Source organism: Phoxinus phoxinus, assembly GCF_949152265.1.
Source record: "Phoxinus phoxinus genome assembly, chromosome: 22".
Classification (NCBI taxonomy): Eukaryota; Metazoa; Chordata; class Actinopteri; order Cypriniformes; family Leuciscidae; genus Phoxinus; species Phoxinus phoxinus.
The window spans coordinates 27631401-27651126 of record NC_136897.1 but is presented as its reverse complement, the minus strand read 5'-3'; the positions used below and the strand labels follow the sequence as shown (position 1 = coordinate 27651126).

At 38.4% G+C, this 19726-nt stretch overlaps 1 protein-coding gene across 2 annotated transcripts in view; it reads left to right on the top strand.

Moving 5' to 3' along the window:
- The window catches only part of gli2b (GLI family zinc finger 2b), a 107916-nt gene that overhangs the window by 75602 nt on the left and 12588 nt on the right, over window positions 1-19726 (top strand). For both annotated transcript variants that reach the window (XM_079597809.1, XM_079597808.1), the window contains exons 4-9: window positions 1592-1785; window positions 5545-5718; window positions 10591-10792; window positions 13549-13735; window positions 14500-14610; window positions 18506-18640. In XM_079597809.1, coding sequence (XP_079453935.1) covers window positions 1592-1785; window positions 5545-5718; window positions 10591-10792; window positions 13549-13735; window positions 14500-14610; window positions 18506-18640 — 1003 coding nt within the window. The remainder of the gene's footprint in view (window positions 1-1591; window positions 1786-5544; window positions 5719-10590; window positions 10793-13548; window positions 13736-14499; window positions 14611-18505; window positions 18641-19726) is intronic.

Sequence of the window (19726 nt, the reverse complement as noted above, 5' to 3'; positions counted from 1 at the left end):
GCCACATTTCTCTCGAGACTTGCTGATGATTCCCAGACGGGACAATAAAGCCGTGGGACACGAGTTTTGTTGAAAAGTCCCACTCAATTTCGACCTCATGCACTGTAAAAGAAAATTATAGTTTGTTTAAACTTAAAAAAGTAAGTGTTCACGCTGCTACTTAAAATTTTTAGTTTTGAAATATTTCATATATAAAATTTGAGTCAACTTGAAATATGTTGTACTGTGACATTTTTTGTTTTTACAGTGTATATACACAGTTACATTTACATACACATACTATACAATTAAACTATTACAGTAATAATAATAGTATTTATTAGTATTAATATTATTTTATTATATTGATAGATAATCACAACATTTTGACCGAATTGTGCAGCCCCACAAACAAGCAAACCTGCAATTTATTAACCCCTCATATTGGCATCGCCACGGCCATTACATATTTAAAACAGTAATATCCTATACTAAACCTAAACTAATCTTGACAAACTATATATCATTTGAAAGCTTACAATCTCTAGTTTTCATTTTTTGGTGACTGATTTTTAAAATACATTACAGAGGAGCCGTAATTTATCAATTTGCAACAAGAATATGTTCATACTCCTGAGGCGAGTTCAAAACCTTTATTTTGAAATAGTGATGAACATGAAAAATCATGAAAGAATGATAGAAACCTCAGTTTGTTTTCATGCCAAGAGTTCAAAAGATAGCATCCGTTCAATTCTTTTAGAAAAAAAAGCTCTGAAAATGTTTTAAATATAAAGAAAATAATAATAGATTCAGCATTAGTGATGTGCAGTGAGCTATAATGCACATACGTGATCTTCTGTGTTTCTTAGAGGTTGAGTTCATTTCTAAATCTGCCAAACTTCCAACACTACTTCTGAATATGATGTATACTTCATAAATTGTATGAAAATTGTAAAAAATAATGGTTCAGACTCAAACAACATATGGAGATGGAGGCGCCCTTATATGGGCAGTAATGTCCACTAGTGGAGAAGTGTGGTACTGCGCCCAAACTACATCTCACTGAACGCTCATTTTCTGAGATATCAACCTAACATTTGACACACAACTTGTTCAGATTTTTGCCTTTGATTTTTTTTTTTCAGTTTTAGAGTCCACCAGGTTTTGAAAATATATATTTTATATAAAATATGAATAATTAAATTCTTTACGTTGTACATTTTCATAAACTCAAACTTCTATAACTATTTTTCTGTTTAACTCTCTTAATTTATTTCACTTCTACAAAAATCTGCCAAATGTCTTCTTAAAAACAAGACCAATCTGACATCTATATTCCAAAGCATTCTTGCATTACAACCATTTAGGTTCAGAATGTGCATTTTCATGTCTATTAAAAAAAAGAGAGCGCTTGATATTAAATCATAATGACAATATTGTATCAGAAAATCGCAATTATTTTTTTCCCCAAATTGTGTAACTCTATTGCCCACAAACACTTTGCACTACAGACGAGGAGTTTCTTTTGAGCATCATCTGAGGAAAAGTGCAGAGAAACAGTGATTATCTTTGCTGTTAACGGTCCCTTTAAACGCAGTGTTTCTCTCTCCAGGCCTCCAGGGCTAGCGGGCAGCCCGGTGCTCTCCGACATCTCTCTGATCCGACTGTCTCCAGGGGGCGCCGGCGAGTCCTTCCTGCCTCCTCACTCATACGTGTCTCCGCACATGGAGCATTACCTGCGCTCAGCACACGCCAGTCCCACACTGTCCATGATCTCAGCGGCCCGAGGACTGAGCCCTGCTGACGGTGAGCCGGACGCGCACTCAAACTTCAACTTCATACATTTAAATGGTGGAATTACCCTTTTATTTTTTCATGTGCAATTTTCATTTATTTATTTGGGATTTATATATTAAAGGTTTAGGGTCAGTTGTATTAAAGTGATCAAAAGTGACAGTAAAGATGTTAATAATGTTACTATTTAAAAAAAAATACTTTTTTTATTTTATTCATCCTTAAAAACAAAAATTGGTTACACTTTATTTTACGGTGTCATTGTTACAGTGCAATTAATATATTTAAGTACTGAGTAATATTAATTAAGTGCATGTACTTACTATAGGATTAGGGTTTGGTTGAGGGTTAGTTGCATGTAATTATGCATCATTTACTGTTAATACTATTGTAAGTACATGTAACATAAGTAACAAGGACACTGTAAAATAAAGTGTTACCCAAAAATGTGAAGCTGTTTTCAACACTGATAATAATCAGAGCAGCAAATCATCATATTATACTGATTTCTGAAGATCATGTGACACTGAAGACTGGAGTAATGATGCTGAAAATTCAGCTTTGATCACAGGAATAAATTACATTTTACGATATATTCACATAGAAAGCAGACATTTTAAATTAAAATAATATATTAATTTTTTCCTGTATTTTTGATCAAATAAACGCATCCTTTTCCGTGAGCAGAACAGACTTCCTTCAAAAACAACCCCAAAACTTTGAATAGTATCACAAAATAAATCTACACAGTGCAACACGAAGCCCAAGAGGGTTTATTTTGTGATAATGACGGCCTGACTGTATTCATTATCATGTTTTTAATCATTCCTATAATAATTTGAGTTGTTACACCCCAATTCTGGCTGCAGATCAACACAAACACTCAGCAATCCTCCTCCACATGCAGGTTTGGTGTAGTTAGTCAGATCTGTGTTATATGAGCCTCAACTCAGCGTTTCCAAACTTCAGTTTTAATTATGACCAGTTTTGAATTCTGCTCACAATCACGTCTGAGGAGGAATGTGTGTATATTTGGTTTTGGGCTCATGCAAATTGTCAAACATGTGAAAGTTTCCCCCGTCCTGCGATTCGCCCTTCGGGGGACGTTCTGGAAATTAATACGAGAAAAACGACAAGGCAGAATTCCCCAATGTTGGGCCGGACCCGACGACAGAGCTCTTTCTTCAGAGCGGAATTACAATTACAGGTCGCGGCGAGCCGATCGAGTGACATATAAATCACGCTTCACGGTCTGTCAGCAGTAATGTGTTTGCACCTTTAAACTTAAATAAGCAGCACGCAGGAGATCCCAACAGCGATAAAGGCATAAAAGAGCGGCGGGAAAGAGAAATGGGGCTATTTGAGCCGAAGCGAGTGTGGACGGGTAGATGTGGCCTTGAATGGTTTCCAGACCCGTTTCGGCCCAGCACTCAGACCTCATAGTGTTGGCTCCTGCTTTAAAGCCGTATTTATTTTTCAACTTGGAATATATAGACAATAAAGGCTTTGCAATAGAATCCAATACACTTTTTTGATTGTGTTCATTGGCAGAGCTTTATTTCTATATTAAGGCGAGACACGGCAGGCAAAAACATCGGGTTTTTTTCACTGGTCAATTTTGAGATTTTGGGATATTTGTCTTCAATAACATGTCTTCTTTCAGACTTGTGGTGAAAAAAAGTCCAAAATACACATGTATGTCTTTATTTTACTGCACTTTGTCTATTTGCGTCTGTAGATTTCTCCGAAATTCAACAAAAGTTGGCGTTATAAATCAACGCACTGCTCCGCGATCTCGGTCTGCTTCCGTTAATCTCACACACCGTTAGAAAGCGCTCTCTCTCCTTTACAATGCTGTCCAAATATGGTCATTTCCTTTTAATCAGCAACCAATCGTGAAAGTATAATGGGCATTTAACCCTAAAAGCGAAATCTCATTGGCTGATGTCAATTTCTGACAACGTGATTCGTCCAGATGCATCACGTGACGCGCTCTGACATATAGATGTGTGTTTTTGACTGTTTTTCTGCTCAGTTAAAGGCCATAAATGTTGTGTTTATAAGTTTTGATGTGATTTAGGTGGTTTGTATTGTTGTTGCTAATGATTTGATAAGATATTGTGTCAGTAAATAGTTGTTTCCACTAAAAAAAGTATGATTTTTTACATTACAAATCTTTAAATGCCTTTTTCTCAAAATGAGTTTTTTGTCATTCTCCAGTGACACATCTCAGCCGATGTACTGCAAACTTTCCAGTTTTACACTTAGCAGTATTCTGAAGATATGTTTCTGAGGGATTTGTTAATAAATCATTCCTGGCCTGATTTATGGGACATTTTAATCAAAAAAATATGACGAAAATCGTTTTTTTCAAGGCTGTGGACAGTAAATTTAGATTTCGTAATGAAAGCATATATCCTGAAATCCCTCTGAACATCTTCTTTCATCTTGTGTGTTATCAAAATGAAAAAAGAATTTTGCACCTGGCTTTATCATATGTTCAGATCTATCTACAGAAAATATATGCAAAATTGCGCATATTTAATGAGATAATGCCTAATTTGCATAATTAAACATACAAATTTCAAAAACTTAATGCATTGACCAGCATTCACGTCTGCGTTTCCACACCATATTTCTGTCCTAATCTATAGCATTAAACATGTTAAACTCACTCTCTGATTGGTGCTGACACTTTTAAAAAAAGTTTACTACGTGCAGATGTCAACTCTCGTCTTACTGTAGATCCCTTGACCTCCCGTCTGTAGAGCTAGTAAAGCTTTACTTATAATGTTAGCTAAGGTTTATTGCATCTTAATTTTCCACCGTATATTCATATGCAAATTTAATTCTGTTCTGATTGGCTAACCACTATACAGTGCAACAGTCGGGCTCCGGAAGTAAAAAGTCCATTCTTTTTCTCCATTGGGAAACTTATAAACCTTTAAAGACAGCTTTACTGTTCAGCTATAGGTTAATCGATGGTATTTGCTTCTGTTGAAGCCGCCAGCCCACAAACCTGTATGCCTCAATATATATCTTGCATATTTTGCAATAAACATATATATTTTTATATATATAATCAACATTTTTAAATGAGTATTTGTATATTTCTCCATTGTTTTTAATTGGATTATGCTGTTCACAATACTGGATTGTAGCTCTATCCCTCACTAAAGCTGTTAAGTCTTTATCTTTTGTATTTTTGTCTGATTTTAAATCAAAGTTTGTAGTGTTGTGATTCACCTCGTAGCTGATTGGCTTCGTTCATGGCTTATAATGCTTATAAATCCCTATCGAAAAAATTAATGGAAAAAAGTAATAAAAAAAAAAAGTAATACTGAGGACAATAATGCACAATATCCTTAACTAAAGCTATTAAAAAACATTTTCGTTAATTGAAATTAAGTTGAAAATATAAATATTAGATGCAAAGTGTATGTAAATGAAAATGAAATGTTGTCTTAGCAACTAAATGATGCGTTTATATTGAGGTTCTAAAATTACTAAATCTAAAAAGCAAAATATAATATTTTTTTTAAAAACAAAAAATAATAAAAATTACAAAAAAACATGCAAAATTACAAAAACTGTCAAATTAAAACTGAAAATATAAAAATAAAAGCGAATTAACACTGTTTTTTCATCATGATGTAATACAAATGTGGGCAGGTCGTATGCTAATGAGCTCATAGTTGTGATAATCATGAAGATTTTTTTCAATAAAATCCTGTTTCCGTGAATATTTGAACTCTCTGTTCTCTCTGGCAGTGGCTCACGAGCACCTGAAGGAACGAGGATTGTTCGGTCTGCCCCCCCCGCCGCCCGGCGCCACCCCGGCCGACTACTACCACCTGATGACGGGCCACAGGAACCCGTACGGGGAGTTACTGATGCAGGGAGCCGGGGCCGCTCATCTGCCCGAATACTTCACCCCGGTCGACGGTGAGTTACAGTCATAACTGTGCTAAACATAATATTTGTTTCACATTTAAATCCAGGGTAATACTTACGTGTGGCTTCAAAGGACTTTATAAACACCCATTTCTCTTGGATTCTTACACCAGCAGACAGTAAAATAAATAAACTCCCTCGCGTCCAGCATCCGCACTCTAAACACTGGCGGGAAGCTTCACACACTGGTGATGTTTACGTTCTTTCTCCGTTCTGTCATCCAGCGCTTCCTAGGTCAGGACACCGGAGCGATCCAGATGATCCATAACTGCTCGTTTAGTCAAATTAGCTGTTAGTAAAGTTCATCAAGATAAACTGAGTTTTACGCCTTAAAGGTCCTGTTCTTCGTGATCCCATTTTTTTAACTTTAGCTAGTGTGTAATGTTGCTGTTAGAGCAAAAATAATACCTGTAAAATTATAAAGCTCAAAGTTCAATGCCAAGCGAGATATTTGATTTAACAGAAGTCCCCTTTCAAAGCCGACAGCGAACGGCCGGTTCGGACTACATCCTCTACTTCCTGCTTTAATGACGTCACTTGAACAGTTTTTTGACTAACCTCCGCACACAGGAATACACATAAAAAGGGGGTGTGGTCTTGTTGCGCTCCTACAGAGAAGAGGAAGAGTTGCGTTTGTAGAGTGTGTGTCGCCATGTCGTCGAGACGCTGTTATTTTCATCCCGGAGTCAAATCACCTTTGTTTGGCCATGTTTACAATAAACACTGAGCGCATGCGTCTCCACGTTACGGTAAGAGGCGTGACCTTTCCCGGGCAACGTGCGCTAATCTGCTGTCCAATCACAACACAGGAACCGCTGGCACTATCAGAACTCGTTACGTATTTCTGAAGGAGGGACTTCATAGAACAAGGAAGTCATCAGCCCGTTTTTAGGACAGTGAAAACAGCGGTGTACAGATAAGTACATTTTGTGAAAAATACTGTTTTTTTTACACGCGAAACATGAAAACGTGTTATATTGCACACTGTACACACAATCAAAGCTTGGAACCAAAAAAACACAGGAAAAACGGGACCTTTAACCCTTCAGGTCACAGGTGATTAGCAACAGGGCATTTAGTTGACTAGCTCCGCCCACTGTGACATCTCATTGGCTCCTCATTATCTATACATTAAACAACAGATATGTTCTGAATGTATGTTATTATGCCGTGTCAAGCAGCAGTTTCATGTTCAGTGTGGGTGGACTGAACTTTACGCCTGGTTACTTACGGCTTTTGAAAAGGACATTTGTCAAGCTATCATAATTATTGATTTATTGCTTTTGGAATTTCTGTAACTGAAGCATCACATTATATTAACAGATGGATTATGTAGCGTTTATTTGACTTTCTCATCTGTAGTTAACACATTTGTGCTGTTCTCCGAACCAGTCAGAGGAAAGTACCATGACGAGACTAATGTGAGTAATGCTCCAGAGAGACACGAGGTGTTATTTCAAACAAACACATGGTGATATACAGTAGGCCTCTTCCTCCCCATAGAGCAAACATTTGCTCTTGCGTCTCCTCCTTCAAACAATCAGAGTTGAAAAACAAACACTCTCCGTTCACTCTCCCTCTTTAGCATGGCGTATCGGGTGTGTGTGTGTGTGTGTGTGTGCGCAGATCTCGGGCTTTGCTAAAGCAACATGAATGAATAGCTCATTTAGCTGAGCTAACTCCGTCTGGCTTTGATCTGTGTCCCGTCCGTAGCCGCTGATGCTTCCCGACAGCTTTTACGCAGATGTGTTTGGATGCTGACAGTGGAGCGTGTCCCACGCTTTGACGGGAAACAGCATGAGTCAGTTACAAAGACAGATAGAAAGAGAATGAGAGATATGGTAAGTCAAGCAAAGCCAGTTAGAAAGTTGTAAAGACAACTTCAGAGTTTAAAAACACATTTTCTTTGGCTACATGCCGTTTAGTCACGATTAACCCAAAGCACCCAGAGGTACAGTAACTCTATAAGCAATGGACCAGCCAGAGTTACTGTAACAATCAAAACTGTTGCAGTTAGTAGCAATCCAAACATATTGGAAACGTAGAGAAAATGACCAACATTCAGTTTTGGGGCAAACGTGATCACAGGTACAGTTATTATTTTTTATTTTTGTTATAGCGCCACCTATTGGTGGACATTGCTGAAATTTGGTGTGTTGTCTCAGATTGTCCTGGTGTACATGTGTACCAAATTTTGTGAAGTTCTGACATTGTCACATCCAATAAGCCATATTTGTTCATATGAATTTAGCTACATGCTAACACAAACAGAGCATGATATGGTGCATGGCATCAAAAACATCATTTTAAGCTAGCGAGATCATGTTAATAAATTATTTTCCGCTGAGATGAAGGCATAATATCGTGGCGTCTTTGTAAGGACATTAAGACCATGCGAATTCCACCACAGAACGCGTTTAAATCTGCGGACGTACACGGGCCAACGTCTGCTTTCCGTCATAGATCAGTAGCTCCAGAAGATTCCTGTAAGACATTGACGTTGTGAGTTTTATGTTTGCTTTTCTTTTGTCTTTTGTACTGTATGTTTAGCATTAGCTCTCTCTGGATTTGGGTCCTGAGGCGGCTCTTAGCACTAAAGATGTGTTAGGAGCTCCAACGAACGCCTGAACATGACAGCAAACCATTAGCTCATGCTAAGAGTAATGACCCTCACGGCAACAAAGCTGAGGGATTATTTATTAGTGCTGTGGTCTGTAGGGAACAAGTCCACACACACACACACACACAAATAAATGACTTGTGTAATCCTGCTTGTGTTGGCGCTGCTCGTGATGAAATCATTATGGACGTCCGGTTGCCAGAGTCTCTGGATACACACACACACACACACACACACACACACACACTCTAATGCTTAGCACCTGTTGAGTTAGCTGCAGTTGTCTCAGTAACTCTCCACTGAAACTGCTCAGAGTGTCTTTAGTCTAATACTCTACACAAGTTATCGATACCTTAATGATAAAGTGTCCGGTTTAATGGCGCAGAAATATTTCATGATAGTTTTACTGCTCTGAAAGTCTTCTGAATCCCAGTCGATGTTACCAAGACACTCATGAGCCATAGACGTACACAAACATACACTTACTATTCACACACATTTCTTTTTGAGCCAGAATCGGTTCTGTAAATTACCCACATTAAACAAAGTCAAGTCTGCAATCGTTTGATTGTTATCTGGGTAATTACAGTAATTTATTGGGAAGGATTAATTATCCCAAATCAAATCAAAATGAGGTCACGCTGAGTTTGAGATGGGGGCGATTAAGACAGTTTTTACCGCTTTATTTTTTCTCTACTCCTATTCTGCCTTTAACACAATAAATCACTTTAAACTGATTTTCACAATACTTTGAATTGATTTTTCTTCTTTGTATTTTTTTATATACAATATTACCAAAACATAAGTAGCTGTAGAAACACTATTTTAAAATAAAATAAAATATTGTATTTTTAAATTATAAGTATTATATGTATATATAATTATATATGTAAGTATTTTTATTCTTTTTTTAATATTTCGGAAACAAATATTTAAAGTAATATTTTAAATATTGAACAAAAAATATATATATTTAATGTAAAATCTAAATACAATGTTATATAATATTTTAAATATTGTTATTTTTAATAATAATTAAAAAACATTTTTTACAAATATTTTAAATATTACTTAATTTTATTGGTACTTTCTTTTTTATCAATTAGACAATCATGTGTTAATGAACTTTAAGATCATTTTTAAGAGCAAAAAAGGACAACTGTGCTCAAAATAGTCATTTGCAAAGATACAGAAGGAAAAGGATATTATCCCAAGATTGATGCCCAATTTTTTATTTTTTTTTGCATAAAGTTTGTTGTGACTTCTTCACTATCTTTGTAATGCTGGAGTGAAGCCGGTTTCCCAGTGAAGTCACGTTATCCAAGTACAGTATATTCTGTTTTCCACGGCCAGAAATCAATCTTGAGCACTTATTGATGGGGTTCGGCTCTATCCTGCGGAGCTGTGTGTCGCAGAGGGTGTGTGAGAGCATCGATCATGCAGTCGTACTCCACACTCACACACACACACGCACACACACACAAACACACACACACACACGCTTGTGAGGTTCCTAAAATAGCTCAGCAGTGAATGAAACTGGAAATGACACTGAGATTCTCCTGAGCGAGAGAAAGAGAATCAAACTGAAGTATTGATCACTTGAACTGGTGTATTGCTGGTGTCATGCTGGGAGTATCTGCTGATGAAATGACTGGACAGTTTCTATGCTATTCAGAATTATGGATTTAAAATCCTGATGAATAAAAAAAAAACATAATTAACATAAAAAATTGCATTGATGAAATAAAAATTACAGATTTTTACATTGACCATCTCTTCGCTCTCAGATGCATGAATCAAAACTACAGACCATTTTCCTGTGCTATAAGCCGTCTAGTCCCAATTAACCAAAGTACAGAAACTTTATAAGCATTGGAGCATCAACAATATTGCAATAACAGAAATCATTAGCTCCAAACAGATGTGGAACAGCTGCCAACTTTCAGCATAAAGCCATATGGGTGTTGCAGTTGGGGTTTTTGGGGTCAATTTAAGATTATTTTAAGTTATAGCGCCAACTATTGGTGGAAATTGCTCAAATTTGGTGTGTGCACTCAGACTGCCCTGGTGTACATGTGTGCCAAATGTTGTGCATTTCTGACATTGTCACATCTTTAAAAGCAAATTTAGTTAAATAAAGATTTGGAATAATTTGATGAATGAATGGCACAATAAACGTGTTTAAAGAGTACAGGTTTGATCGCACGCTTTAACATGTCATGTGTTTGCATGCTCCACAGTGTCACGGTTTCCCAGCCCTCGTCTGACGCCCAGGTTGAGTCGAAAGCGAGCGTTATCCATCTCTCCGCTCTCGGACGCCAGCATCGACCTGCAGACCATGATCCGAACATCTCCCAACTCTCTGGTGGCGTACATCAACAACTCCCGCTCCAGTTCGGCCGCCAGCAGCTCCTATGGACACCTGTCTGTCGGAGGAATCAGGTACTAGCCGGATTTAAGCTATCAGTGGCTATGGGCCCTATCTTGCACCCAGCGCAATTGACTTTGAACACCGACGCATGTATCATTCCTATTTTGCACCCGCGCACAGCGGACTTTTCCCTCCACAGACGCACGTCGGTAAATTAGGGAATGAACTTGCGCTCGCGGGGGCGGTTCAGCGCAAAGAGGAGGCGTGTTCCGGCGCAAAACTTCCATGGTGCTATTTTCCAGTTTTAGAAAGCAATTGCGCCACTGATCAGGATAAAAACAGTCTAAAGACAGTGGCGCGTTGCGCGTTAGTGATATGGTATTTTAAGGGCGCGTGCTTGGCCATAATGTAGTGTGTTAACGCGCATCCACTTTGATTCTCTAATAATTATAAACAGACGCAGCAGTTTTCATTTTTGCAAATCATACATTATTACAAGGAAAAATATTAACACACGAGGGAGGTTGTGTCCGTGAAGATGTGAAAAAGATCTATCTAGATTTAAAAAAAAAAAATCTAGATTAGGCTACACATTTACCCAAATTATACGCCTGTTTAACAGAAGCTAATTTGGGTGGGTTTCTCCCATCATCCCCAATGTCACTTCTCTGTGTTTTACGGCCCTGACGAGAACATCGGTCTCTTTGGCTGTGAACTGCTCCTGGCGTGCGCTGGCAAACCCGCCGTTATAATAGCGATCCGCCATGGAACAAGCGCGCCTGCTCTTAAAGGGAATGTGAGAGGACGCTCTGATTGGTTTATTTCACGTTACGCCCAAACCACACCTATGAATAATGAAGCTACTTCAGACCAACCCCTTTTAGATTTGCGTCGGGCGCAAGAGTCGTTTATCCGCCGGGAAAATAGCAACAGCGCCGGGATCCGCCCACAAAGTTACTTGCGCTTTGCGCTTTGACACTTGCGTTTCAGATCGTTAAAATAGGGCCCTATACGTTTACATGCAAGCAAATAACCCGTTAGTAATGGGATTGACGGCTCAATCGGACTGAGAAGCCTTCATGTAAACTCCTTTATCGATCCGGTTGAGCTCGATCTGAATTAATTTCGATCGGATTGAAAGGGGGTTTATTCCTTTTCTAATCCGATCGAGAGAACATGCAAACACTTGATCGGATTGAAAACCGAAACTGAAAGGACTGCGCATGTGCAATGACTTTGAAATAGCGTAATGGACAAATAAAGTGTTGTATAAATGAGTGTCCCATCTTTCTATAATTCTCCTTTCACTGCGTCTGTGAAGTGGAGCAGGACAATGTCCCACCAGTCCTTGTTTCTGATTCTCATCCTCAGACGACTGGTTTTCGGCATTTTTACTGCGTCATAAATATGAGCACAACGGTTCATTGTCTCCAAATTATAACAAGAAATGGATAAATATTAAGTCTGCTGTTTAAAACAAATAAAGAACCAGTGTAGGAGAATAGTTATTATGCGCAAACTGCAGGAAACTGTATATTCACATGTCAAAAATCTATCCCGATTTGAAGCTTGTGACATATAAACGCGCACATCGACCCGATCATGTAAACACTACGTTCGGATTCATCAATCAGAATGAATTCAGATTGAATTCAATTGGATGTAAACGTAGCCACTATGTTTCCATCCACACGTTTTTATCCGAATTAAGTGATATCGAATGAAAAATGCCTTATGGAAACAGTAAAATTCGATTGAATTTCATGAATATAGACTCAAATGAAATGCGTTCGGTCTCATCGGATTTTATCTTGATCGATATACGGCTTTTGCGATAAACGCTGATGGAAACGTTATTTGCCGAATAAATAATGAATTGGATTTTTTTCTAGCAAAACTTTGTTCGCAAATGTTGGCTTGAATGTTGTACGATTCAGTGCGAAAATGAATGGAAACACCTTAAAATGTCTCAAATCAATTCGATATACCAATTTGATCGCAAAACAGCATGTGACGTCATTACACACAGGTTTTTATTCGCTTTAAAACCGTTAGATGAAAACATCCACCCGCTTTACTCGCATGAGTTTACCGAACTTCAGATAATTCGATTGACAAGTGGATGTAAACGTAGCCAGTGCAACATGTCTGTTTGTTTTGGGATTTCCTTCTGTGTTTTGTTCCTAGTTTCCATGACCACGTCTTCATTAGTTGATTTGGTTCAGCTGTGTGTCGTTAATCAGTCTCGTTAGCTCTCCATGTATAGAAGCCCTCAGTTTCTGTTAAGCTTTAGGTAACATTATGGGTATGTGGTGTGTTTCTCCTCGTTGATTCGCCGGTTTATTGTTTGGATTGTTGTATTAATTAGCAATCACCATCGAAAATCACCATAGAAAATACCAAATGAAAAATAAAACAAGGAAATCCCGCACACTATAAACACTTGCAAACGAGTATAGAAATGTTATTAGCAACATTTCGGTCTTGAGACTGATAGATTTTGATACTGGTTTGTAAGTATTGATAGTTTGTGGGATTTCCTTGTTTTTATTGTTCTATTAAAATTGGAGACATTTAATATTCAATAATATTATTGATCTGCCTTACTTAAGGTGGACGACGACGCAATTTTCTCCTAGAAACAAACTTTGTTGTGTTATTTTCATGTTATCACTGTGAAGCTGCTTTGACTGTATTGTAAAAAGCGCTGTATAAATAAAGGTGACTAAAAGTCTCCTGAAATATCTCCTTGGTCTGCTTTAATACAGCCATCTCGTGACACTTACACACACACTGCACATGCCCATCTCTTCCTCTTCTGTTCCAGCCCTTCGTTCCCGTTCCCACACTCCATTAATCCGGTGGCGTATCAGCAGCTGTTGTCCCAGCAGCGAAGCCTCAGTGCGTTCGGACACACTCCTCCGCTCATACAGTCGTCACCCGCGTTCTCCAGCAGAATCCCACTGAGCCTGTCCAGCCTGCCCACACACACCGCCAGTGACATCGACAGCAAGGTAACACACCTGAGCACTGACACACCGGCACAACTACAGTCTCGGTTATTTAGTTCATTTTTATCAATATTAAAGTATAAAAGTGCTATACAAATTATTATTATTATATTATTGTATTTGTATGGCAAATATTCAAATAATAATACATTAAAAACTAATATTTTATTATAATATTACTTATATTACTATTAATACAAATAATAAATATTATTATTGCTATTGTTATTATTAAAACTGCATGGCACCTTTTATACATCATTTATTTTTGCTATACAAATAATAATAATAATACGTTACAATTTTTTAAAAATATTTCACAATAAACTATAATTATATTTCATTGTAATATATGTATAATAATTTTTAGTATTAGTAGTAGTTGTATCTGTATAGCACATGCATAAAATAATATATGTAATATGGTTGTATACAAACAACAATAATAACATAAATACATACATTAATAATAACACAGATTTTTCAAGAAAGTGTTATATTTTATTGTAGTATTGTTATAACCATAATAGTAATAAACTATTAGTATTCTGGTAATTTGGAATTAATCCATCAATAATTATTGAATTGTACATTTGATTTAAAAATAAGTGAAAAGAGCCTGATTATCATTATTCCGCAGAAGCTGGAGCCACACACACATGAGCAGTGCTGTTGATCAGAAGCAGATTGCAAACACACAAACACACACAGCAGATCTGAGCACACATGGACTCTGTCATGCTGACTTCTCTTCTTTCTTTCTTTAGAACACAAATGGAGACTCTGCAGTCAGCAGCACGGTAAACCCCCTAAACCACAAGAGGTCAAAGGTCAAGACAGAGTTGGACGGGCCGCGACCTGTGTCGCCGTGCTCTCCGGTAAGGGACCACAGCCTAGTGTGCTCACTTCTAAGTCAACATCTTAAATGAAATGTAACCTCATTAGTAAGCGATACATAGGCAGAAGCTCCACACACACGTACGCCTTGTAGTCCTCAAGTGAAGATCCACACACTAATGTTGTGTTGATTTGACACAATAAAATAGAAAATAGATTAATATATAATATAAAAATATATGTATTTTAAATAATCACTGCAACTTTAGTATTATATTATATTCTATTAATATAAAATAGAATTTATTATATTAGTGTGCTAATATTAATATAAATAAATCATATAATAAATATATTTTACTACATTAATTTATTATTATTATTCTGACACCTTATACATAATTATGTTTTATGTATAAAAGGTGCTATACAAATAATAATATTATTATAATAATATGTATTTATTTATTATATATTGTATTATATTAATTTATATTTTTTAATTATTATCATTATATTTGTATGGCACCTTTTATACATCATTTATTTTTATGCTATAAATTTCATTTTAACATTAATATAAAATATATTTGATTGTATAATATATTATATATGTATAATATAAGTGAATATTAATATATATATTAATGTATATATATAATATTAATATTATAAAATATATTTTATATTAATATTAAAATGTATTTCATCCGATGTTTGTTAACAGTGTATTTTAGTATAAAATTGTTTTAAAAATAGTTCTAAAAAATAAATATTAATATAAACTTTAATGAAATTTATAATAGCTAACTATTTTTGTTCTATCAATATTTTTTCATTATATAAAATATATTTAAAATCAGCATCTCATGACTCCACATTAGATTGCCTTTCTAAGGCCGAAGCAATGCATTCTGGGATTGCTCTCTCTGTGAAATACACATATCTGGCTTGAGATCATCCATGATGCCGCTCACAAGGTTATGGAACAGAACTTGACGGAAAACGCAAAGAAACCACAGACGGTGAATGGCCCGTTCGTCCTGTTATGCTGAAAAAACTGTGGATTTTTCTCTCTGAAGCGCTTCGTACTGATCAATGACGGGCCATGAGGCCCTCGGGAGCCGCGCGGTCCCCTGACCCGCTTCTTCACACGCACCGCGCGAGAAAAACTCCAGCTGATAAGAGCTTTACACGCGTTGGCTCGCTCACTCGCCGCGCCGTGTAAACTGTGCCAGAGCACTTCATTTTAATGAAATATTGGCCGGCCGTTATTGTCACCTGAGAGTTTTTTCCCTCTCTCTTTCTCTCTCGCGCTGCTCATCTTTTGACAAATCTGCGGCTGCTCTTGGCGGTGAGGCAGGTTGGCTCTTGATGCATGGGGAATAAGGCGGCTGCCGTCGTCTTGGGGCCAGCAGAATTGATGAAGATAGCTCACAGGGCAGAGATAAACATGCTGCAGTCAGCATGCTGTGTGTGTGTGTGTGTGTGTGTGTGTGAGAGAGAGAGTGTGTGAGCGTCTCCTCTACCCACAGCAGAGCACGGTCCGATCGCTCTTAACACCACACACGTGTCCCTACAAGCGCACAATTAATGTTTCGTCTTCATACTACCATTCTGGCCGAGTAAATCATATATCAGCGTTGAGGGAGCGCTGTTATCGAGCACAGCAGCGTTTGTCTGTCCGATGTTAGACACTGATGTTTGGTTTAATATGTCAAATTGACGTGGAATAGTGACGACAGCTGACGTTGATATTTTGTTGGGTTTATGTCGTGGTATTAAAGGTTTAGTTCACCCTGAAATTTTTATTATTTGATTAATTACTCACCCTCATGACTTTCCAAACCCATAAGGAACACACATGAAGATCTTTGTAATGAAATCTCTCCATTGACAGTCTACGTAACTTCCACTTTTAAGCTTCAAAAAGTTCATTAAGAGATTGTAAAACTAATCCATTTGAATTGAACGATTAGTCTAAATATTCTGAAGAGACTCGAAGAATGATGAACGAGATATGATGAACAGATTGAATTTAGGCTTTTATTCACATTTAAACATTAATGAGTAAACATAAACTGAAGCTCAACCGAACCTGCTTGACGCACGAGAACAAACCTTGCTGAAGCTCAAACGTGATGCGTAACACGGGAATGAATCTCATTGGTTCTTGCTGAAGCTCAAACGTGATGCGTAACACGAGAATGATTCTCATTGGTTCTTGCAGAAGCTCAAACGTGATGCGTAACACGAGAATGATTCTCATTGGTTCTTGCAGAAGCTCAAACGTGACGCGTAACACGAGAATGATTCTCATTGGTTCTTGCTGAAGCTCAAACGTGATGCGTAACACGAGAATGATTCTCATTGGTTCTTGCAGAAGCTCAAACGTGACGCGTAACACGAGAATGATCCTCATTGGTTCTCGCAGAAGCTCAAACGTGATGCGTAACACGGGAATGAATCTCATTGGTTCTTGCTGAAGCTCAAACGTGATGCGTAACACGAGAATGAACCTCATTGGTTCTCGCAGAAGCTCAAACGTGATGCGTAACACGGGAATGAATCTCATTGGTTCTTGCTGAAGCTCAAACGTGATGCGTAACACGAGAATGATTCTCATTGGTTCTTGCAGAAGCTCAAACGTGACGCGTAACACGAGAATGAACCTCATTGGTTCTCACTGAAGCTCAAACGTGACGCGTAACACGAGAATGAACCTCATTGGTTCTTGCTGAAGCTCAAACGTGATGCGTAACACGAAAATGAACCTCATTGGTTATTGCAGAAGCTCAAACGTGATGCGTAACACGAGAATGAACCTCATTGGTTCTCACTGAAGCTCAATCGTGACGCGTAACACGAAAATGATCCTCATTGGTTATTGCAGAAGCTCAAACGTGATGCGTAACACGAGAATGTTCCTCATTGGTTCTTGCTGAAGCTCAAACGTGATGCGTAACACGAGAATGTTCCTCATTGGTTCTTGCTGAAGCTCAAACGTGATGCGTAACACGAAAATGAACCTCATTGGTTATTGCAGAAGCTCAAACGTGATGCGTAACACGAGAATGAACCTCATTGGTTATTGCAGAAGCTCAAACGTGATGCGTAACACGAAAATGAACCTCATTGGTTATTGCAGAAGCTCAAACGTGATGCGTAACACGAGAATGAACCTCATTGGTTATTGCAGAAGCTCAAACGTGACGCGTAACACGAGAATGAACCTCATTGGTTATTGCAGAAGCTCAAACGTGATGCGTAACACGAGAATGAACCTCATTGGTTATTGCAGAAGCTCAAACGTGATGCGTAACACGAGAATGTTCCTCATTGGTTCTCGCAGAAGCTCAAACGTGATGCGTAACACGAGAATGTTCCTCATTGGTTCTTGCCGAAGCTCAAACGTGACTTTTTCTTACATTTTGCTTAAATGTTGCATAATTAGATTTTTAAAAAATGTGACGGGGTCAATGACAAGGTAAAAATCATCCAAAACATGCTCTCGTCTAATTGGATAGTGTCAAACATTGGATTGTGAAATCTGCATACAAACTATTTCACAAACTAATCATGATTCATCCATCATTTTACTTCTAAAATTGATTCAAAACATGAAATTAACACCTAAACGTGTTAAAATTAAATTGTATGCATAGATATGAGAAAAAAGAGAGCATCAGATGTTTTCTGAGAGTGACAGGAAAGCCCTTATATGGAGATGGTGTGGGCGTGTTTTATGCAAATGACTATCATCAGGCATGCGACCGCTCATTTAGAATATTCCACATTCATTAACATTGTGTTGTGAATTAGGCTGATAAATACGAATATTCCACACAATTAATAGTGAACGAGACCCATTTTCTTTCTCTTGCTGACAATCTGATCACTGAAGAGTGTGTATGCCGTAACGTTGCTGTTCCTCAGGACCACCTGGGCGGCGCACTGGACCTGAAGGAAGACTTGGACGAGTGCAAGCATGAGGCGGAGCTGGTGTACGAGACCAACTGCCACTGGGAGCGCTGCAGCAAAGAGTACGACACGCAGGAACAGCTGGTGCATGTAAGTGTGTGTGTGTGTGTGTGTGTGTGTGTGTGTGTGTGTGTGTGTGTGTGTGTGTGTGTGTGTGTGTGTGTGTGTGTGTGTGTGTGTGTGTGTGTGTGTGTGTGTGTGAGAGAGTGTACAGGTTTATATTACGGTACATTGTGGGGACCAAATGTCCACAAGGATAGTGAAACCTGAGATCTCCTACATTGAGGGACCAGCCAGCGGATCCCCACGAGGTTATGGGTTAATAAACATACTACATTTTTTTTTTTGAAAATGTAAAATGCAGAACGTTTTGTGTGATGGGTAGGTTTAGGGGTAGGGTTAGTGTGTGTGTGTGTGTGTGTGTGTCTGTGTGATGGGTAGGTGCGTGTGTGATGGGTAGGTTTAGGGGTATGGTGTGTGTGTGTGTGTGTGTGTTGGGTAGGTTTAGGGGTAGGGTTAGTGTGTGTGTGTGTGTGATGGGTAGGTTTAGGGGTAGGGTGTGTGTGTGTGTGTGTGTGTGTGTGTTGGGTAGGTTTAGGGGTCGGGTTAGTGTGTGTGTGTGTGAGATGGGTAGGTTTAGGGGTAGGGTTAGTGTGTGTGTGTGATGGGTAGGTTTAGGGGTAGGGTTAGTGTGTGTGTGTGTGTGTGTGATGGGTAGGTTTAGGGGTAGGGTTTGTGTGTGTGTGTGTGTGTGTGTGTGTGTGTGTGTGTGTGTGTGTGTGTGTGCATGTGTGATGGGTAGGTTTAGGGGTAGGGTGTGTGTGTGTGTGTGATGAGTAGGTTTAGGGGTAGGGTGCGTGTGTGTGTGTGTGAAATGGGTAGGTTTAGGGGTAGGGTGTGTGCGTGTGTGATGGGTAGGTTTAGGGGTAGGGTGTGTGCGTGTGTGATGGGTAGGTTTAGGGGTCGGGTTAGTGTGTGTGTGTGTGTGTGTGTGTGTGTGTGTGTGTGTGTGTGTGTGTGTGTGTTGGGTAGGTTTAGGGGTCGGGTGTGTGTGTGTGTGTGATGGGTAGGTTTAGGGTTAGTGTGTGTGTGTGTGTGTGTGTGTGTGTGTGTGTAGGTTTAGGGGTCGGGTGTGTGTGTGTGTGATGGGTAGGTTTAGGGTTAGTGTGTGTGCGT